Source organism: Sander lucioperca, chromosome 6 (assembly GCF_008315115.2).
Source record: "Sander lucioperca isolate FBNREF2018 chromosome 6, SLUC_FBN_1.2, whole genome shotgun sequence".
In the NCBI taxonomy this organism is placed as follows: domain Eukaryota; kingdom Metazoa; phylum Chordata; class Actinopteri; order Perciformes; family Percidae; genus Sander; species Sander lucioperca.
Genome location: NC_050178.1, coordinates 16741042 through 16765254, shown reverse-complemented (window position 1 = coordinate 16765254; position 24213 = coordinate 16741042). Strand labels below are relative to the sequence as shown.

Genomic DNA, 24213 nt, shown 5'->3' with positions numbered 1-24213 from the left:
TTTGATCAAATTAGGACTTATTTGGTGACGTCAAATATTTTGTTTGACGTATGATGTGTAACATAATGTGAGAAATTATTGCTGTAATGACTTGATCAAAATCCAAATGACAGCTGACTTGACTACATATACAGTAACTGAGCAGTGAAATGCTGATGGGCAGGGGGACAGCTTTGGCAGCGCTGAAGCTTTAGTAAAGTGTGTGTGCGCTTTACTAAAGTGCTTTATAAAGAAAATTACGTTCAGTTCAGTGACTTTATTATCCCAAATGGGAAACTTCATATGCAGTCATGTGTGAAAGATAAAAAAGAAACACAGTCAAGCAACATACAAATAGACAAGGCAACAATACAAAGACATGAGTACAAAAAGGTCTCCTGTATGTAACACACACAACACCATTTATCACCACTGGAGCAATCTCTAAAAACAAAACAAAAAAATACTACATTACATGTGCAAATTAAGCCGAGTTATTGCACATGGGACAAAGGAGTTTTTACTCCTATTGCTCTTGAACCGAGGTACTTTAAATCTGCGACCTGAGGGAAGTATTACGAACTCAGAGTGATAGTATAGACCGGGCCTTGCGAAGTACTTGGTGGTCAAAGATAACCATCAAGGGGGACTGTGGGAAACCTATCACCTTGCCAGCCACCTTTACAATATGGCTGAGGTGTTTTTTGTCCCTGATGTTCAGGTTACCGTACCAAGCAATCATGACAAAAGTAAGAACCGATTCAATAACAGACTTATAAAATAAGGACATAATTTTCCTATCTACATCCATGTCACCTCAAAGCCTCTGTACAAAACCCTACTTGCAAACAGGGTATCAGGGACTCAGCCTGAGGCCAAGGCATCTCTGATTTCTTCATTAACTTAAACTCTTATCTTCCATGAAGTAGCAAAACCACACATCCTGCACTCTAAGAAACATCTGTGTATTAACAGTTGTATGACTGTATATTTTAACAGAAATTGTCCTTAAAACGTGATTCACAGTTGAATTTTAGTTTTTTTACATTTCAACTTGCATAATTTGTACTTCAACAACTTTTGTTCGTAACTTTTACTTGTAACTGTGTATTTCTACAGTGTGGTATTAGTACTTCTACTTAAGTAAAAGGATCTGAATAATTCTTCCACCACTGGTTATCAGACTGAATGGATCAATTTCAGATAATAAAACAAGTCATTTTGCGGGGGTTGTGGTGCTAAAAAAAAAACGTATCCACTGATTTACAGACGTCTCTGTGGCCATGTAAGTCGATGGGAAAAAGTCTATTTGGACCTGAGGGTATCACTTGACGGACACGGAAAATGCAATTCCACTGTTTGGCTACTATGTCAAATTGGCTTTAAAGCCTGGGGCACTTCCTGGGGGCCTGGTCTGACTCCACCTCCAGAATCTGCCAAAACAGCTACAGAGTAACAATAAGAATACATTTCAAACTGGCCACACATAAAGTCAATATATTGCAAGAAAGAAACATTTTCATTAACATTTCTAAATCTTGCAGATTGATTAAATTTTTTCTGCTTTTGTCATTAGTAAGCTATATACTGTACATATATATACATTGTCCAGTGGGGTGTTGGATGGGTTTATGTTGATATCTAAATAAGAATTGGCCTACTGAAACCAAAGCCTGTCTTGAGTAAATATCTACTGAGCCTTGCCAGACCCCAATGGGAGAAACACAAATTGTGGGCAGGTGCTGCCCAGCTAAAGAGAACATCCATTGTACAAAAGATAGAATTTCTCCCACCTCACCCACATTGTATTTTTATAGAGAAGGAAAAGGGCCTCTTTTCTCTGAAATGCTAGAAATCATCAACATGGAGGCAGTAAAATAATCCTGGAGCTGCTTGACTGTTAAGCTTATTGGGTCTTTTGGAGGATAAACAGATTTTGGACAGGTAATGTTTCACGTGAGTGGTAAGGAGATACTACACTCTGCCTCCGTGTCCTTTTCAACATAGAAATGGCCTGGAAACCAATTACAGCAGGGCGAGGTTCAAAAAGTCTGACAGTCAGTAGAAATCCTGAGAGACATTTTCTCTCATTAGACACACCATCCACAGTTCAAACACTGAGGTGGATTCATATTGCAGTAGATGGGCTGACTTCACAATCAAAAGGAGAGCTTTATTGGCCACTTTACTCATTTATGTCTAAACCTGTCCACTATCCTGGACCAACCTGACAGCCAGTGCGTTGCCTAAAGGGTAATTTGTGTATTTTTCAACCTGGACCCTATTTTCCAATGCATTTGTGTTTAAGTACCACAGTACCTCTCCGAACTCCTCTGACCATATAGCCTTGTCCTACCAGACTCTCGTACATTTCATTTGTACTGAGAGTCTGGCCTCTCTCCATTGACAAGTGTTAACTTCCTTGAAGGCGGGTACTCTGTTGGAGTTTAAAACTATTGGATCTGCCCAGAGCCACTCTGGATCTGCCATAACCAATCGCTAACGTTTGGTTGTGACGTATGTCATGCGCATGTGCAACAAGAGGGGAGACCGAAAACAACTATCGGCTTATATTTAGCATTAGCATTGCTAGCGTTAGCCTTAGCCAACTCCTTCACCACTAACGGAGCGAGTCAAAAATCAAACTTTTCCCGAACCCCGTGGGGAGGAGGGCCACAACACCATGGCCACCAACAAAACTCAGCAAAGATTGTTCTTGCTCAGGCTTTAACTTCTGGATATTCGGCAGCATTGCTGCCACAACGGACCGAATGGCTTCGCTCACATCTTTCTTGTGCACGTCCTCAACCGTCCGTTTTCAGCCACTCCCTCTGTTCACTGATTGGACCGCCAAATATTTGACCGGAGAAAACCCAAGAATATACCGCAAACCCAGACGGAGTACTGAAGGGAAATGAAAATTGAGCGGAAGTAAGTAGGAGGGCGGAGCCAGGCTACTGACCATACACCCCACCCCAAAACCTGCGGTCCTCAGACACTGGCCTGTTCTCCATTCCCCATACCAGACTGTGTACCTTCGAAGACAAAGCCTTTGGTGTTCGCACCCATCCCTCTGGAACACCCTCCCTACAGATATACAAAATTCTACATCCCTGGACATTTAAAAAAAAAAAACTCCTGAAATACCATCTGTTCACCACACCTACAACCTCCTTTAGCTTAGCCACAGTAATTCTGTAAAGTGTCCTTGGGTTTCATGAAAGGCGCTATAAAAATAAAAGTTATTATTATTATTAGTAATATTATTAAGTCATTAATGTGAACAAAAATCTTTGAAATTGGTCTAGTATTGAGTGAGAACGCTGTAACAGGCAGCCATGAACCGGGCTCTATTGGGCAAATGTGCATCGTCAGTTTCCATCCACTAAAAGTGCTGTTTTTGCCGCTGACAGGCTCAGATTATTATTCTAAGTGTCTGACAACCATGGACATTGTTAGGCCTATTTTAGGGAGGCTGAAGCAGCCCCCCCCAAAAAAAAATAATAATTACAAAAATAATAATTAGATTTATTAGATTTACATCTGTGTGTGTCGGTGTGTAGTGAGTAAACCAACATCATTAATCCACCAACCTCCAGGGTGAAGGATAGCACCACGTCAGATTTGGACAGCGTGTTTTCGTCCTCCTGGCCCATGTCCATGATGGATGCGTTGTGGCCTCGTTTCAGCTTCTGCAGCTTGAACTCTCCTCCCTTGGACACGGGCATGCTCTCCAGGTTGGCCATCAGCAGGTTGACGGACGATCGCAGCTCCTCGATGTACATGGCCTCCATCTCTCTAGATGCGAACCTGGGAAACCTTCCGCCATGCTGACCACAACAGGAAGGCACACAGTGCATTTATTAGCATACAAAAAACACTTAACTCCAAACTTCGACATGAGTTTAGAGCAGAGATCTTCAACAGGGGGTCCGGGACCCTTAGGGGGGTCCTCAGAGTTACTGCAAGTTATTGTTTAATCATTTAAAACAAAAGTTCAAAAGTTAAGTATGTCTGAGAATATACATAAACATCAGTCCAACATATTATTAGCAAAGATAGATCAGCCTGTTCGTGATTTGTTTTTAAAGTTACACAACTTGATGACTTGATGATGACAGGCTTATCGGCCTGTAAGGTAGTCACTAAGGTAGCCATCCACAGATACAGTTAATCTTAAGGATTCACTGTGCTACATGTATGTGTAACATTAAAACATGTTTAAATCTATGAACCTCAATAATTATTTTAATAGCTTAGTATTGTATGCACCATAAAAATGTATGTGTAAAGGCTTTAGGCAGCCCTATAGGTCCATTTTAATATGCAACTCAATTTCATAAAATATGCAGTAGGGGGTCCGTGCGCTGTCTCTCTTTCAGCTATGGGGTCCTTGGCCTTAAAAAAACTATAAAAAGTATAGGTCAGTTAATCATGTGATAAAATCTGAATGCTGTAGATCTACAACTTCAAGCACTTCATTTGAATATTGATTAAGGTCAAGGTCTATTTACATTCAATATTCAATAATCAGTATTCTTTCATGTATTCCCAATTATTTACTGTAAGTCCATCCATCCATTTGACCATCATTCACTCCATCCATCCATACATTCATTCATCCATTTGTCGCTCCATCCATCCATCCTTGTACCCTTACGCGAGCTATCTGGTCTGCCATTTGCAGGCGTCCGTCCAGCTCTCTTCTGATCTGGGCTGCCTGCTCATCTGGATTGTCCAGCTGGAGAAACACACACAGACACAGAGTGCACGTCAGAAAGCCGCACCACAACAATATAGGCTAATAGTAATTAGTATAATAGCAACAAAAATTTGAAAATTAACAAAAGGAATAAATGAACTAAAAGGTGACTTATTATGCTCATGTTCAGGTTCATACTTTTATTTTGTGTTTGCAGAACATGCTTTGTTGTTAAAAAAAACAAACACTTTATTATTCTCATACTGCCCATGGCTGCTGCACCTGTATTCAACCTCTGTCTGAGACGCTCTGTTGGTTCGCCTGTCTCTTTAAGCCCCCCTTTGGGAAAAAAAAACTAGTCTGCTCTGATTGGACAGCGTTTCCAGGTGTCTGCATCAGGCACCCAGGAAGTGCGCGGGGCTTCGAATGTTTTTTTTTTTTTTTTTTTTTTTCTTTCAATTAATTTATTGAGAGTATTTGCAGTTACAAACAACACATACAAATACTCATACACACAACTACAAAATAAATACATAAACAATTCATATTCCAGGGAGTCTGCAAAGTCCAGCAAGGCTAATCAACAAGCAGTCCTCCTCATAGCATCAATCAGTTAGAAGAGTTCCAATATCATTCATGCTTCGAATGTTGTTGATGTTGTGGTTGTGTGTCACATTGCAAGTGACGCAAAAGTCACACATTTGTAGAAATCCGATTGGAATCGCATTTCAAACCACTTCCAAATATGGTTTGGATCCGATTTGTAAAACTCGCATTTCACATGTTTTTTTTTTTTTTTGGTGTCCAGACTTTCTGAGATCATTCTGGATACAATCTGGATATACCAAAACACAGATTGGGGCTAGCTGTCTGAACAAGGCCTTTGACTCTTTGACACTAATGAAACGCTCCTGTCTTCACTATGACTGATTGACGGTCGGCATCACAGGCTAAACAGTAACACTCTGCAGAGCATAAATCAAACTACACAACCTGAGGCCTGTACTACGAAGCAAGATTTGACGTTAACAAGGTAACTTCAGGTTCAACTCAGGGTTTTGTGTTTCACGACGGTGGATCACTTGTTACCGGGTTAAATCGCCGTGGTAACTTATGCTGAACACCTAACCTGCTCAGGAGCAGGTTAGTTTGGAGATTAGAGATCAACCGGTGTAAACGCACCGCCTACTGACCAATCAATACTCGACTGATAACGGCGTCACCGTTCTTAGAAGATCCGGAGAGAGGTGGGCGGAGAGAGGTGCGCTCATAAAAGTTAAAACATTTAGAGACCGACATTCCCTGATTGGGTATTTTGGGGTATTTTTATGAAATATATATTTTGAGCGTTGGCCGTGTGTTGCCAATGTGCACATCGGTTTGAATTGTTTTTATATTTTTTTGCTCTCACGATCGCTTACCACTGCCAGGGTTGCAACTGAAATAATAGGCTAAAGCAGTGACTTTATGGAAAGCTCAAGTGTAATTATGATCAGATCTTGTGCCTGACTGATGGGGAAGTGATATTGATGAGCGTTGTGATTTACGCATTTACAGCGTCGGCTTTTTTGCCAGCTTTCCATCCTGTTTTAGAAAGCAGCGACTGTAATGCGTTTTGCCTGTAAAACTGTGTCTGTGTTCTTCATATTTATGTAGAATTATAGTTTGCTCTTCTTGTGTAAAATATGCGGCTCTGTAGATGTTTGCGATTGGTCATGCTGTGCAAACACCACCTCTTTTATGTGAACGTGCACGTCGCTGGATTGGGAAACCCTGAGTTGACTGAACTACTTGTTAACCACCGTCGTGACAGCTTATGCGGGACCGCGGTTGTTAGGTTAGGTGAAGCCGGGTAACTGAAATAAATCTAACTGATCTTGATTCGTAGTACAGGCCTCAGAACAGTCTAGGGCCTGTTTGGCCTGAGTGGTCATTTTGGTTGCCAGATGTTACATGTACAGGGAATTGAGACAAAAATACACTTGGACATTGAACAGGTTTTATTGTTTCTTGTTGTTTTGAAAAGAAAATTATCATCGTACAGACAGGACAGATTCACTGCTCAGCAGCTCAATGTTCATGTTATGATATCAAATAATTTTATGTTTATTAGACAGGTAATGTGACATGAAAAAGCGTGTGGTTAATTTATGATTTTCCTCTCAAAAGGCTGTGTCCTGCAAGCCCACTTGTACCCATACTCTCAGTGAAGAATGCCCTCCAGGAGACAGTATTGTTACCGTATGTCAATACCTTCCCTTTCCTGTTGGCCAAGAGAGGCTTGCTGCTTCCCAAGGCCAGTGACACACAACAGAGAGCAGGAATCAATCTGATAACCATGTGGGATTCATCAGCCGGAGCAGGCTGAAGGCCCTGCTGTCACACAACTCTGTGTGTGTGTGTGTGTGTGTGTGTGTGTGTGTGTGCGCGCGCTCACTGTAAGTCTATTGTTCCCATGCTTTTAGCTCTGTTTTAGTCTCTGAGAAGAGCAGACTGCTGCTTCTGAAGAAACGTTGATGGGCTTAAAAATAGAGTTGCAATGATTAGTCGATGTATCGATTATTAGACACTAGGGGTGTTGAAATTAATCATTGCATCGATACATCCCGATGCGGACCTGGACGATTCTGCATTGATGCAGTGACAGACCACAATCGATTATTGCCTACAGATGTTACTGAGATTACAGCCCGGTCTCATGGCAGTTTGTGTAAATGTAACGTTATTTTTAATCTATTGATAGGTGTTCACGAGGACATTTTTCTCGTTTTTTTACGTGGTGGCCAGCACAAAAATGTGAAGTAATGTATTTGAATAGGAAGCATATTTCGTGGTCACAGCACGAAAATGGTAAGGAGTAGTATAAAGAGCCGAAAATCCGCGTAGGGAGGCTAGTCGCGGTGGTGGATGGGTCAAACAACACAGGACTTTCACCCGGGTGAGCGGGGATGGCGTCCCGTGTGTGGCATTTTGTTTCCCGTAGTCTTCCTAATCACAACCATCCCGTTATTGTCGCGTGTCCCCAGCGGCCGTCTCCCGGCGTGTGAGGCGCCCTTTCCCTGTAGTGTTTTTCCTAAACCCAACCTCCGCCATCCCATTATTGTCGCGCGTCCCCCGCGGCCGCCTCCCGGCATATCACCCGGTGTGTGAGGCGTCCTTTCCCCGTAGGGTATTTCGTGCTGGCCACCACATAAAAAACGAGAAAAACGTCCCCGTGAACACGTATCAATAGATTAAAAATAACGTGACATTTACACGAACTGCCGTGAGACTGGGTTGTAGATTATCAGGTCGCTGATTTTTTGTCTGTTGTCTGTTGTGTTCAGACTCTGCTACTTTCAGGAAGTGTCTTTTTTAAGACAGCTACAATAAAAAAGGGAGTTCATATATATATCTGACTGCTTGAATTTGTTGATGAAAACCATGTGCAGTAATATACTGTATATTAATATTGAGGAGGTGACTCATCATGATGCATCCTGATATCCAATCGACTCGAATCGTTGACAGGATAATTGTAATTGAATCTTGAGACCAGTAAAGATTTACACACCTAGTAGACACTACACAGAAGATAAATTGTTTTAGTATTTTGGATTATCAATTCATCATTTTTTATCTTTCTTTAAATGCCAAAGATGAACTGGTTCCAGCTTTGCAAATGAAATGATTTGTTACTTTTCTATGTAATAAATGACAGTAAACTGAATATCATTGGGTTTTGGATGGTTGGTCAAGCAAAACAAACAATTTTAATCCATGTGTCATCCTGCAGAGGAGCCACACATGATGCTGCCACAACTTGGCTGTTATGAAGCAGTGTTTATTATAAGCTCATTTTTGTTTTCACCAGGGATCCTTCTGTGTGACTCCCACATGCTTTTCAGCCATGGAACCCTCCACAGATGTAACAGTCAGGTGGAAATCTTTTGATTCACTTTTGATTCCCAGCAGAAGGATGTGACTTGTAGCAAACACAATCATATTTTTTTGTTGCAGAGTGTGGGATGAAAACAGTGAAACTTTTGAGGAGATGCATCATGGATGATCTGTCAAACTGCTATAGGTAACCAAGGAGCCGTGTCTGGCACCAAAACTGTGTAGCAAAAGCAGCCATTAGAGCAGCAGCAGCTTCTGTGTCTACAGAGGATGCCTTCAGTGTAGGGTGGAAGTCACCCACGCTTTGGCATCACTCAGAGCCTAGTCTATATCCACGACGTTCCACTTCCAGTATCCGGTGTCACCGGAAATTCCACCGGATGGCCCTCTTTTTGGCCAGCTGTCCGTTACCTTCCTCTTTCTTTGTGTTGGCGTTCAAATCTCCGGTGGATTTATGAGGACTATGGTTAACTGCTCCTCAGATCTCTGCAGGGTAAATCCAGACAGCTAGCTAGACTATCTGTCCAATCTGAGTTTTCTGTTGCATGACTAAAACAACCTTTTAACGTACACATGTTCCACCAAAACAAGTTCCTTCCCGAGGCTATTTTGCAGAGGCACCGTGTGTGGACTAGCCAGACCCTCTTCTGCTGCGCTTTCGAGGAAGGTCTGGCAATGCGAGACTACTCAGAGCCCAACACACACTTACTATAGTTCCCTACATAAGAGAGAAGAAAATTGTCTTGAGGAAAAATATGCTGTTGTTCCAAAGTTACGCACATACAGTAATTGTAGAAAAGACCCCAAGTTATGTTAGTGTTGCTGTTATTTAGTACATTTCACCATATGGTGTTTCTATTTTTCACGTTTACTCCCATTTATTCAGTGCTTGTAACAGGGTAGCCAAAGCGCGTGCTGGTTTGTATATTATAGCTGACATCACACAGTCAATAAGCAGTATGATACAGTTAGTTGGTCAGTTGGATTGTGGTTGTGAGCAGCACCTTTTTTCAGAGTGTGCGTAAATGAGAAGAGTAAGTATATCTGCTGCATTACTCGTGATATTGTGTTTCTTTGTTAAACCAGCTGTTATTTCTGCTATTTAATGTGGATGAGAGTTAGGAGTTTAAGGGGTCACTACGCGACCATTGTGCTAATTATATCCACCTTCATACACTCTAGTTTATCGCCTTCGGCTCACCCAACTCAGTACATCGGGTCAAAATATGTAACATCGTGTTTAAGTAAGGGTTAATGTCCGACGAGGTGTCCATTGTCAGGTATTAATGGACGGCGGTGAGGCATGAACCGTCTGACACGCAGCAGAAGTCCATTAATACCTGACAATGGACACCTCAAAGGGCATTAACCCGCTTATACCATGGTCACTTGCCAAATAACATATTTTTTAAACATTAGTTTATATTTTAATTTGTTTTACAATCGAAATCTAAGGTTTATCCAAACATTTCCCTGGTTACTCCTGAGGGTTGGACTAATACCTGGAACAATCATTCCCATCCTATAAGATTCTTATGCAATGCAAACGTTGTTCACTCCTCCAGGAAATAGGAAAGACCTTAGATACGACTTGCCACCCTTAGCAACGGGAGATATTTATAGTCCGCTCAGCTCGTAGAACCCTTCAGCTGAGCTATGAGCCAGAAAAGCTAACGCTATGCTAGCAAGATCCAAAGTCAATAACATTGTGTACAGTTGACAATCAGTAAAAATAATTTGACAGTATGTTGAACAACAAGACAAGCTAGCTATCCAGCCATGTCATTGTCCCCGAAACAATATAACGACTTTTACGGACAATGTTATCTGCGATGTGTAACGTCACTGTTGGCCGCAGCCTGAAGAGCTACCTGACCAGTGAACGGGATGTGAGATAACGTTATTCGCTGCGCAAAGTCAGTTAAGAGGGGTGTTGGTACACGATCCGTTCTGCCTGCACGATCCGTTCTGCACATGCGCAAGATAATACTGTTTTACGTATCCATACGACCTGCACGATCTGTTCCACGCTAGCCTATGGCTAGCCTCCACCGGGAAGCTAACGTTAGTTTAGCTAACAGCTAATTCGGCTAACCGCTAGCTGACAGCTAGATTCAGTCTAAAATAACGTTAACTCAAACGTAATGGGAAAAGCAGGCTACAGCTAAATTAAGACTTCACATTAATAACAATAAAGACAAGTATTGAGTGATTGTATTTTAAATGAGCACAAGTAAAGTAGAACTGACGTAACAGCTGTTATATATGTTAGGTGTTTGTTATATATGTCAACGTTTATTTTCAAGTTTTATTTTGAGGGTCTTTTAAAGTTATTACATGCTGTCTCAGCTAGCAGTTAGCCGAATTAGCTGTTAGCTAAACTAACGTTAGCTTGGCTGTCGACCGGAAGCGTGGAACAGATCGTGCAGTGTCGTAAATCCTCGTACAACCGCGCATGCGCGAACATTTTGCGCATGTGCAGAACGGATCGTGCAGGCAGAACGGATCGTGTACCGACAAGGGGCAGTATAACTTACTTCTTGCAGCTTGTGTGTTAGCGCCATCCTGTGGTGTTCAGAGGCAGTGTTAGAAATAACAGATTCACATTTCCTTTTTGTTTTAATGTAGCGCGTTCATTTAGAACAGTAAACAGTCAGTTTCACCAGAACTCCTTTAGTAGGTGTCCTCCATCACTTTTTTATGGACACTACAGCCAATCAGAATCGAGTATTCACCCAGACCATGGTATAAACATGTTTTACTACTTGTTAGGATTGTTAAGTACTTTGTGGTTGAATAAAATAAGAAGTAAGTGGTGTTAAATATTGTTATCTGTATCACTATCAAGGCTTCTCTATCGAGGCTTAGCCAGCTCTAATGGAACCCGGCATCCGTTCCTTGGTTTTCACAATAAAATCATCCAGCCGTTTAGTTAGTTGGAGGCTTTAAAGCATATCATCGATAACAGGAAGTGTTGTCTACGTTAGCAGTAACTTAACGGATGGGAGAAAATGTCTGAGAATCCCATATAATAAGCGTTTGAATCCTTTTTCTCTGCTTACATTATTGAAGTTTAAGAGATATGTAGCCATATTCTGACTATTGTTTATATTACGTTTGGTAATGTATATTTCTGCTTAAGGAGGAATGAGTGTATACATATGTTTCCTTTGTTCATTTGTATTTTGTTTCTCTCTTTATAGAAACCACACTCACACTCAAATACACACACACACACACACACACACACACACACACACACACACACACACACACACACACACAAGAAAGAGGAAGAAATAAACAGAATAAAAACCATCTCTCAGCTCTTCATTTCATACTCTGGAATATTTGGCCTTAAGTGGTGTTCTGGCCAGCACACCTGAGTGAACCTGGTGATAAACACAGAACTGGCACCTAGACTGAGCGTCTACCCATTATCTTCACTACAGTAATCCTGCGTAGACAGCTGTTAGCCTGTTGATTAAAATAGAAGCATATCTGTTCTGTCAGACATGCAACAGACGACTGAAATATGTGTTTGAAATGCTTCTTCTGTAGCCAACATTTCCTTCTGCTGCTGCTTTACATTAAAAGCACTCCAACAGTGAACTACATATCATACCAGAAGTCATAGGAAATGTGCTGCATTTGTCACAGAATTAGGGGAGGTTTGTCAGCATATGAAATGCAACTTATTTGACCTCGCCGTGCTTTCCTATGGAATATCATGCACAGGAATTTCCCCAGTGTGGGATTAATAAAGTCTATCTTATCTTATCTTATTTGCAATGAATCAGCATGGCTTGAATGGTTGCAGTTGTTTATTGCTCAGCTCAATGCAAGTATGCAGAGCCCTGTTGAAAAATGGCATTAGTAGCCTCCCATGCGAGTGCATGCCCATCTCAGATTTTGGGGACAGTTGGCTCTAGTCAGATTTATTAATGTGCAATATCCATAAAGGTTTTTATGACTGACCTGACTGGACTCACTCAGACTCATTTATTGCCTTGAAAATTGTGTTGTGTCCTTTCCCTGATTTAGACTTTTCTTTAAGGAATCTACTTTACTTCAGCTGTAGTGACAGACAGGACAGGTAAGTAGAAAAGAAAACAAGCAGGTACAGAAAGCTGATGAGATGATGTTTTCTCTCTATCTATCTCTCTCACTCACACAGACACACACACACACACACACACACACACACACACACACACACACACACACACACACACACACACACACACACACACTCTCTCACCTGTCTCTCCTTGCCATTGATTTTCTTCCACTGGCTCCATTAACATCTTACCAGAACCCCTGCTGCTACCACTGACTGAGGAGCACCTTTGAATTACAGCTGTCTCTCAGGCATGCACGGCACACACACACACACACACAGAGAGAGAGAGAGAAGACAGTTAAGCTGCAGGCTGTCAGTCTCCTTAAAGAAGGTATGCAAATATGTCCTGCTTTTCTGTCTCTCTGTCTCTGACTCTCTTTGTTGGGAGTCTCACTTTCATCTGCTGTCAGCATGACTTCTGGGTCCCTGTAGCGGTAGCTCCAGTTTGGCCGTGCATTCTGACAATGGCTGGCTGTGTTCACATTCGTACTGTTCGTTCAGGGTAAGAAGGTAAGTTTTAATTATACTTCGATAAAAACATGAACAGCTGGGGATCGCACGCGGACACACGCTCTTCTAAACATGCTAAAGTAGGATGACTGCATACACACACGTGCATTATAAACAAGACGGCGACCTCACAACAGCAAGAAGAAAAGAACCCTTTTATAGAGTTTGCTGCATTTAGAAAAAGTCAAAAAATATATGTATGCAGCTGTTTAACAAGAAAAGGACCAAAGATGGTGAATATGTGATAATCACAAAAAGGGTTTTGTGATTATAAAGGTATATTTGCTTTTTTAAGAGTTTGTTTTGCTTTTAAGATGGATTTTCATATTTTTGTGTACCTTAGGGACTGTTCATATTTATTTAATGGGCCACCGGAGGAGTTTTGAGATCTTTAATCAAAATAGACCTGACCCTCCCTTCACCAGCAATACATTTTGAATGACCCTCCAAAATGATATGGATGCCTTCTGTACTGGTCTGTGCTTGGCATTAATGTACAGATGCCCATAGTTTTTCTACAGCCATGACATAATGTGACTAAACCTCTGCATTATCATCTTACGCATCACACTCCTCTGTTATGGTGGCCATTTCAGTAGATTTTCTTACTAACACTAGCGTCAATTTGGGAGCTTGCATGCTACCACTCCATCTCAAATGCCTTGAAAAGGCTGTCCTTTGCACAATTTCACAAATAATCACTGGGACCGAAAGGATATTTGAGTCAGGTATGGCTGCAGCCTGGGGACCTCCGGTCTCATGCCCGCCGGCTGGTGCTGTCCGGGGCGCAAGCTTTGACTTTTCAAAATAAAAGCTTGCGTCTGGTCCGCTATGTTTTCGTACGGTGTTTTGGATGTTTTTGAACTAAACAGTATGGCAATCATGCTAATGGATAAAAAAATTTCAGCAGATGTCTTAGTTACAACACGGTGGAGGTAGCAAAGCAGTTTTGTGTTTATATGTGCGAGCAAGATTTATTCAGTTTGGGAAATCCAACGGTCTCTAAAGTTACAGCTCAAATTGTCTGGCTGACTAAACAAGGAGTGACCTATCTGCTAGCGATAGGGGCCGAAACTGAGCGAGCTACCTGGAGCTACATGGATAAGTATGCACCAAACAAGCCACCTTGAAATTTTGCTGTTTTCATGAATACAAAAGTTGGGTGACCCTCCCCCCTAGACAAAAAAAATGGATGACCCTCCCCTCAACAAAGAATAAAAAGACATGACCCTCCCCTATTTTCCTGGCCAAAATCGCACTCATTTTGAACTTTCAATTCAAAATGGCGGACTTCCTGTTGGGTTTAGGGTATGGCTCCAATGACGTTTTTTGTACGTCTTGATATGCTTCATATGTGTACCATGTGTGTATGTGTAGTTTCGTGAGTCTACGTTAAACGTACTGTAGGGGCTCAATTGTTTTAATTTTGTAGGGGGCGCTAGCGAGCCATTTTTGTGCGCCTATTCCTGAAACCCTTAAAATATGTACATTTTCACCAGAATTGATGCATCCGGCAAATTTGGTGAGTTTTTGAATATGTTAAGCCCCTCAAAAAGGAGACTAATAAAAAATAATAAAATAAATAAAAGACTAATTCCTTCAGTTTCAATAGGGCCTTCGCCACTGTCGGCGCTCAGGCCCTAAAAAATACTAAGAGAAATGGTGAAAGTATTCACATTAGACACACCTTAATGAGAAGGTTGATGTGTTACTGTGCTGTATATTGCATTAGTAGTCTCAATGAAGGTCTAATATACAAAGACAGACATATATGATATGTTTTGTATTGAAAATGGTTTTATTTTGTATGTCAATGAGGAATGAGTATATTTCATAGTTATGTAACAGATGTAAATAGGTCTATGTACTGCTACATTTTCTTGTTAAGACCTATATCTGGTTTTGACCAGTGCATTTATGCAAAAATAATACAACAGAAAGAAGAGTATTCATGTGAGAAATAAAAATATAATTGTTGAATGGAGAAAGAACAACACGTTGTCCTGTCTCACTTCTTTCTGTGTACTTTTTCCTGCTGTTACAGGATTATCTCAATAATGGGCGAATAGGTGCCAAGACGGTACCCGTTACAAATACATTACATGGCAATACAGCTTAATAAAGCTACAGGGGCTTGAGGAAGTGGGAATGTGGATGGAAGGAGGGACAGATAGGCAGAATAGGCTAAAATAAAGACAACTGAGGAAGCAGGTAGACATGTGAAAAATGACGTAAATGGCCGTAACCTTTTGATATGATCCCTGGCTCGCTATAGACACGAACACAAAGGCACAAAGCAGTGCTTCGAAGGACGTGTTTCAGTTTCTGCAATAGTTCCTGAGACCGTCTCGTGAGAAAGTGCAGTTCAGTGAAGTGCGATAAACCTCCTCTACCAAATATGTTGCTCTCTGTTGTGTTTATCAGCAGGGAACAAAAAGGGAGTGCATTGAAAAAAAACCAAAACAACACAGACAGTTCTTCTGCTGTCTCTTGTGTACCTGCAAATATGTTCCCTTGAATTTTAGCAGAACCCTGTTTCTACTGGCTGAGCTCATTTCCTCTGCTACTCTTAAAGGGTATCTACCGTTTTTTTTCAACCTGGAAACCATGAATTTGTGTCTATAGACACAATAGATATAGACTGATGTGACCAAAAATCTTTGAAATCGGTCCAGTATTGAGCGAGATCACAATGACGGGCCAATGTGAACCAAGCTGCAATGTAACCTGATGGGGCAATTGTTGCAGCCTTGCTTTTTGTCCAACAAAAGTGATTTTTTTTTTCTTCAGATTGTTACTAAAAGTGTCTGACAGCATTATCGATCTCAGGACGTGACTTTTTGTCCGAAGACAGCAGTGTAGAGAGTGAAACGCGAGGAGTAGGCTACAGAAATTATAGGCTCCTGTTATCTAAAAGATTATTTATGTAATGGTTCAATATTTAAATGATTTCGACAATGTGGATAAGGGTCATTATTTTTCAGCCAGAGTATAGGCTATGGATGAAGTATACGGACGAGGGGATGCAGCTGCTCACAGTGTTTTGTGCGGTCAATAGGCTATAATACAGTACATCCATGGTTTCGTGTCATCTAAAAGATGGTTTGTGTCTCACAGCCCTGTTGATTAGAGAGGGACATCCTCTGACATGGTGACACAGCATTGTGTCCGAGCTACAGTATATCACTGGACACATCCAGACCACAGATATCTGGCAGCAACAGGTCCCACTCCTGACAACATATTCTTTGGGCATATAGGGGCACTGCACCCACGGGAGCACTACCAATATGCCGAGCCCTGCAGCCCTCCAGCCGCTGCTTCATCCTCCTCCGCCCTGTCTCTCTCTCTCTCTCTCTCTCTCTCTCTCTCTCTCTCTCTCTCTCTCTCTCTGTCCGCAGACTGATCTCATTAAGTGGCGTATGTATGACACGCCAATCCGTATGTCATTTTTGCGTGTTATCAAGATGCATAATCGCTTTTTAGCATGTTTATCAACGCTGTTTGGCCTCCATTGACCTACATTACATGTGAATTATCGATTAGCGAGTAATATGAAAGGACGGAAGTCCACAGAGGGAGATTGGCTGGGGTGGTGGATGGGTAAAACACAGGACTTTCACCCAGGAGAGCTGGGATTGGGTCCCGCGTGTGGTGTTTACTACCCGTTTTTTTTTTTTTTTTTTTTTTTTTTAAGCCTTCCCCAATGTTCTTTTCCTAAACCCAACCATTTATTGTTTTCCTAAGCATGTGACGTTGGTCACCGTTGTGTTTTTGTAGTTTTTTTGTGTTACTGTGACGTTGTTCTCGCGATAGCACGGCACGTTCTCGCGATAACACGCCACATGGCAACGCCACGTGGTGTGTATGTTTACATCCGCCGTATACAGCGTAGACATACACGTGGATAGCTCAAAATGCGTACAGATAACACGCCATTTGGCTTTAGGAAAGTGGCGTGTATGTTTACGCAAAAGTCATAATGTCATGTTGCCGTCCGTAACGTCCTCTGGCTCAAATGAATACAGGTGGTCATCGAACTATAACGACCTCATCCACAATGTCGAAATCATTGAAATATTGAGCCATGTCACTGACAAACGTTTAGATAACAGGAGCCTATATATAATTTCTGTAGCCTACTCAGAAATACTCCCTGAATGCCTTTTTCTCAACTCGCCAGCCACTCTCTACAGCGCTGTCTTCGGACAAAAAGTCACGTCCTGAGATTGATAATGCTGTCAGAGACTTTTAGTAACAATCTGAGCCTGTCAGTGGTAAAAAAAAATCACTTTTATTGGACAAAAAGCAAGGCTGTACAATTGCCCTATCAGGTTACACTGCAGCTCGGTTCGCGCCGGCCCGTCATTGCGATCTCGCTCAATATTGGACCAAATTCAAAGATTTTTGGTCATATCAGTCTGTTAGACACAAATGCATGGGGAAATGGGGTTTTTCCAGGTTGAAAAAAAACGGTAGTTACCCTTTAAATTCTGCAGAGTTTTTGCCAGAAATGGACTATTGTCAGTCAACACACCGCTGTGTCACTGAAGGATAGTCTAAAAGAAGTGACCAATGCCAACAGTGGTTAATGGTTAGGGTTATGTGACCTGTCAACAGACATATATACATATAGATATTTCATCCTCCTAGGATACTAGTGGAAGCCATTCACTGAATTGTACCAGACTAAGGCTACATTTACATTGCTACATTTTGGTTTTTAAGCGGAGTTTTCAACCAAAAAGCTCCAGTAGAAGAATGAATCTGCGTTTAAACTACCTTTGTAAACCTTACAAACCCCTGACACAGTAGTAATTGTAACTAGGGATGTCCAGATCCGATCACGTGATCGGAAATTGGGCCCGATCACGTGGTTTCAGACTCGATCGGAATCGGACGTTACCTCCCGATCAGGACTTGGATATATATGTATTCTCATTATTTTTTAACACATCTATAGTTATGCGGTGGCACAGAGTTAGACCCTTTTGACTCCACACAGAAACAGCAACGCGTGCGGCATGACATCACTTTGTTGCAGAGGCGCTATTGGTTAAATACCGGCAAAGTAGAACATGGAAGCAGCTTGAAGCGGAAAGCGTGAGTATGTCTGCGGTCTGGAGGTATTATAAAGTTGATGACAACAACATTGCCATAGCAAACTGTGAGATATGTAACAGAAGTGCTCTGTTTGTTAACAGAGTTGTTGAATGTTAAAATAAGGTGAATTAAATAAAAAATAAGGAACATCCTGGATCTGTTTTTTCGCTCTTCTTTATTCTTTTTTTATATATTATAGAAGTATCGGATCGGGACTCGGTATCGGTAGATACTCAAAATCAAATGACTCGGACTCGGACTCGAGGGCAAAAAAACCTGATCGGGACATCCCTAACTGTAACCCAAACCATAATCTTTCCCTACACCTAACCACGTCTTAGCAATAGTGTCATTAGATCAAATGGATATATTTAATATTCTGAGAGAGAAAAGGTTTGTGTGGATTCATGTGAACAACTGAATCAAGAGATGATAATCTCTATTAAAGAAATTCCAAACATCCCCACTAATAACATGGAATTTTCCCTTTCATCAGAGCTACCGGTGTCTGCACTTTGTCATGCCATGTCTGACAGGCTTGTGAGGACACTGTGGCTGCAGGCAATGATGGGGATCTGAGTATTTGGGTTAGTGAGCTCCACTGGGTCCACGACTCTGGCTCACAGACTTTCTGCCATGTAGATCTCAGTCTCGGCCCCCCATCACTAGCAGATGGGTCTGACCCAACAAAAATCGCAACATGACAGCAACACGAGTTTGGAGTTGCTTTTTTGAGAATGCAACCCTATAGCTAACTGCGCCACCTGTTGCCAAAGTATCGTCACTGACATGGAGCTGGAATATAATGAAGCTGACTAGCTCAAAGGTTTCACGTTGCCTCGAGCTCGAGCACCCACGGAAAATACTGAGCATCCACGTGTGCCAGACTGCCAGTAGGCTACATTCATTTACAATTAAACATTGCAGTTGGTGCTAAGTGGAGCGTGTGAGCGCTGATCGTGGTTACGTGTCAGTTAAACTTCTCATCTCCAATCCTATCTGTATTTGTGAGAAGTGGCGCTGTCCTGAGTTGAAAGATAGCCTATTTTACAGTTTTAATATCAAGTTAACAGGCGTCTGTGTTCGTGTCGGGCGCTGTGATTCGGATCTGCTCAAAACTGTTACAGGTACTTTCTTAGCCCATGACACAACCTTCCACCAAGTATCATAAAAAGTAGTAGATTAGATACTAGCTTTTCTGTAATCCTGCTGACAGACGGACAAACAAACCAAAGCGAAAACATAGGCTCATAAATTTAGAGTTTTAATGCACATGCATTAAAACTGAAAACTTCATACACATTTGAATTCCTTTATTTGGATCTAAAAGGCATCCCAAGAAAACATACAAGATCCAAATACTATGAGAAGCGTTATTGACAAGGTGACAGATTTACATAGGCACATACTTTACAAGTCTTTCATTTATAATACTCCACACGTTAAGGGTAAACAAAGCATCTTCGTCTCCATATCTGCATGCTCCCTATGATGGCTGAAACAGAGCAAAATTTTGCAAGTCTTTTAGCCTCCTTTTTTTGCAGCCCCACACACACACACACACACACACACACACACACACACACACAGAATTCACAGCAGTGCCCCCAGTTCGGTTACTATACATTTGTATTCTGGCGAAATGTGTTCTACTGGTGTCAAAGTTCTGTTTACAATAATAACAAAAAGACTCATTTTTCATACTTAACTGTTCTGTCCTAAGAGGAAATCATAGCTGCACCGACAGACACCAATTTGTCAGGTTGGAACACTGCTGCCAAATTCACAGTTAGAGAATAAACTGCGGGACAACATTGTCCATCAACACTAAATCTGTATGCTGTTACACTGTATACATAATGTTCCTCTCTTTGGCACCAACAATCAGCCTGTGTCCTTGTTTCCCCCCACAGTCCTGGGTCTGAGAGCTGCCTGCTGCCTCCTTCAGGCCCTCTGTAGAGCCTTTGCACCTGGCCTCTTCACCCAATGAATAACAAGCACTCTCCTATTCTCTCATGCCGCCTGTCTACCCTCCTACCTTCATCTTCTGTAATAACTCACCCCCCCCTGCCTGCCTCTACTTACACTTTCTCAACGCAGACTACTATCTGTCTAATGACTGTTTTTTTGTATCCTGGTCTTGTGTTTTGTTCTTTGAATGAAGTGTATCAGTGATGGAGTACTCGAGTCCTGAACATGGACTTGAGTGTGACTGAGTTGCTGTTCTCTGGACCTGTGACTCGATTTGGACTTGCGCACTGATGACTTGGACTTCGATAGCTAACTAACATTAACGTTAGCCAGCGGTCGCAGCGGGGGCTGTTCGGTCCCTCTACTTCTTTGCTGAGACAGAGCATTGACAGCCCCGGAGATGGACAATCTGTTTAGCCATCTCCCGGTGTCCGCTGCTGCCTCGGCGGGGAGTATAACTCCAATTTTAACCAGGGTAAGGTGTTTACATGGCGTTTGAGAAATCGGGGTATTGCCTTAACCCAAACATAATAATAATAATAATAATAATAATTTTTTTAAACTGCATGTAAACACACTAAGCGCTAAGGACCGGACACAATAACTGTGCCTCTGCAAAATAGCCTCGGGAAGGAACTTGTTTTGGTGGAACGTATATGTTCAAAAGTTGTTTTAGTCGCGCAACAGAAAACTCAGATTGGACAGATAGTCTAGCTAGCTGTCTGGATTTACCCTGCAGAGATCTGAGGAGCAGTTAACCATAGTCCTCATAAATCCACCAGAGTTCAGAATGCCAACACAAAGAAAGAGGAAGGTACCGGACATCCGGTCAAAACCGAGGGACATCCGTCGGAATTTCAGTAACAGGTTATTGTACAGCAACTGCTTGTTACTGTTTTCTCACCGAGTAAAGAAGTTCACCCTTACCCGATGACTTGTTCTGGCAGAAAAGCACAGGTGTAACTAATGATATGAGTTATAGACTGCCAGTAAGCCATGGCAGCGAGACAGCATGAGCAATACCAGAGCACTTGACAACTGAATTTCTGCTGTGGAAATGTCTATTAGAGGTAACAATAATAAATTGTGGTTAGGGGTTAGTTGTTTTTTTCAGTTGACAGTTGACAAGCATAAGTTCTTTCGAAGTGACATTTTGAAAAGTTGGTGATTATCGTCATGCAACCAGGTAAGAAGGAACAATATACACATCCTAAATATTTAGAACAGGTGTTGGATAAAGCAACAGCTCAGACAAAGATTTCTTACAGGGGCAAAGGTTAACCAATATGTATAGGAAAATGTATATATATGTTTACATAAATTAAAACTGAGCTGAGCTGAATCCAATTTAAGGGCAAATTTATAAAATATGAATCAAGCAGCCAAAAACCAATTTGCCGAATATTAATGCAGTAATCCTTCCCTATCCTAAAATAACAGTCAATACCTATTTCCTGCAAACTACCTTCCTAAAAAAGCTTCATATGGAAGAAAATATCAGAATGAAAACATCACTGCCTTAAATCAAAACAACTACAGACAATATTCAAGCTACATTTTAAAGGGGTACTTCATAGAATTAGTATTGCACTTCCATAATGTTGGAGTCTTGCAAGAAACAGATTCAATGTATCAATGTGATGATATTAATGTCACCTGCAGCATCAGTCAACATAGGCAAGTAGCTAAAAATAACTTTAGCTTTAGCAGCTAACACTACATTAAAAACACACTGGACTCTAACTCCTTCTGGCTGAAAGAAATACTGTAACTATGCACAGTGATACATATCAAACTTGAGCTAAATTAAAATTAAATCTGAGCTGTCTCCAAATGTATCAAATCAACTGAGAATTGCAATGTGTACAACAAATGCATCAGTTTTGTATCCGATCATAGCCCATGTCTCTCTGTCTGAAATCCCTCCCTGTATGCTATGCAGTGCACTTTATTTATTGTCCGACAATTTATTTGAGGGTCCAAATTCTCTGTGTATTGAATAATACAAAATGTAGTATAATAACGCATTCTCATCAACGGGTTCGTATGACATCGTAAAAAAACTTATGCACAACAATTCATATTATAGCTTACAAAATTGGTCACCATTAGGCATATGTGACAGTTAAGTTTAGCCAACAAATATATAGCTGCTTTCATAAATGCACTGCAAACTTGAAATGATCTAGACATTACCCAGCTCAGTATGTGAGAAGGCAAATGTCACAATCAGCTGGATTGGAAATCAAACGGTCTTTACCCTGCCAGCTCCCAAGTACAAAATCTGTGTGATCTTCAATTGAGCCCAACGTGTGAGAATTCACGTGAGTGAGTGTGTAGGCGTCGTTTTAATGCCGCTCTCTCAAAACTGGAAGAAAACAAACATCCAACTGGAAGAAAACATAGACCCAAAGGTGACGAAGGTGGGTGTTTTTAATGAACATGGCAAAGAAAATGTTTAATTGGAGTGATGACAACATTCAGAAAATTCTGTCTGTAGGGCCAACGGTTAAATCGTCAGACAAATTCAAATTCAAGAGACTCTGTGACGCAGTGTAATCTGCGTCATGTCATGTCTGCTGCACACCACCGCTTGCCTAAACCAAACAGAGTATTTCCATTAAGTAGGAAGGTATCTAATACGGACAATCTCCTGTTGTGTGCTACTTGTGTGAAAAGGAAACTCCAGACTGTGGTGTAATATTTGTGTCAGGACCTGATTCCTCGGACATACTCCAGTGCTCATTTGTGAAAACGGCTTATGAGACGGGTATCGTCAACGTCAACGTGAGCTGACAGTCGTGACAGTTGCGTTTAGCTGACAAAAAGTAACTTAGAAAGGTGACATGACAGTGAAGTTTAGGCACTAAAACGACTGGTTAAGATTAGAAAAAAGATCTTACTCCCATTGAAAGTCCTATGTTTTGGGGTTAGACTCAGCCTGTTCATGAGACTCAGCCTTATGAACCATTCGTTCCAAAAGCTACGAAAAGTTAAGCACTGTAATTCATAAGCATTCCACGTTTTTTTTTGCTGTATGCACCACATTGACGGCCGATGTATAAGATCGTGGCTGGCCGCGTAGGGAGGAGGTCGTGGTGGATGGGTGGGCATTAAAACACAGTACTTTCAAGCCAGGGAGTGGAGTTCGCTTCCCAGGGGAAACTAAAGCATTTCACCCAGGAAATGTGTGTTCCTTGTCAGTATTTTAATCCAAACCACGATTTTTTTCCTAATCTTAACTAGTAATTTTGGTGCCTAATCTTAACTTTCGTCACAGCAAAACGCTCATATTTTGTGGACTTAATTTAACCGTAATATCCGCCGAAACGTGCAGCAGCTCGGGGTGCTCCGTACCCGTCTCAAAGTCACCCATTTTCAGCTAAACACATCTACTAACTGCTGCTGATACGACGAGCTGTGACGGAGGTCCGTAGCCTGCGTCAGGAAGCTCTGTAGCAGTTTAAACAACTAGCAACTGCCGCTCGGCTTCATGGAGCTCGTAGCTAGCCGGCGTCACGTGACCAGCCGGCAGTCTCCTAATTTCGTAGGATATCATACGTTTTGGTGTGCATACATTTTCGTACGATATCATACGGACCTGTGCATGAGAATGCATTTTTAGTGTAGGGTTAGTGTTAGGGTTACAGTTAAACCACCACACTAACATACTTCCTTTACAGATTTGCGCAGTCCTATTCTAGGCGCTCCGGTCATAATTATTACGGACAGTAGATGGCGCATCAATGTCGGGCACCGGACAGTATTAAATACATGGAATACATATACATTTTTAGTAGCTATATGTACGAATGGTTAATACCAGCCTGATCGTGTACACAGCTTGCTTCGCCATTGATAAATGCATGCATGACCGTGATGTGAGTGTACACCAGTAATGATGCAATTTGATGATGATTCCCAAGTGTCTGAAATCGGAATCTAC

General features: G+C 41.6%; 1 protein-coding gene across 8 annotated transcripts in view; it reads right to left on the bottom strand.

The window, feature by feature from the left end:
* The window catches only part of cadpsa (Ca2+-dependent activator protein for secretion a), a 236621-nt gene that overhangs the window by 164297 nt on the left and 48111 nt on the right, over positions 1 to 24213 (bottom strand). For all 8 annotated transcript variants that reach the window (XM_036002087.1, XM_036002088.1, XM_036002089.1 and 5 more), the window contains exons 4-5: positions 4640 to 4720; positions 3573 to 3809 (exon numbers count right to left, since the gene is read on the bottom strand). In XM_036002087.1, the coding sequence (XP_035857980.1) occupies positions 3573 to 3809; positions 4640 to 4720 (318 nt within the window). The remainder of the gene's footprint in view (positions 1 to 3572; positions 3810 to 4639; positions 4721 to 24213) is intronic.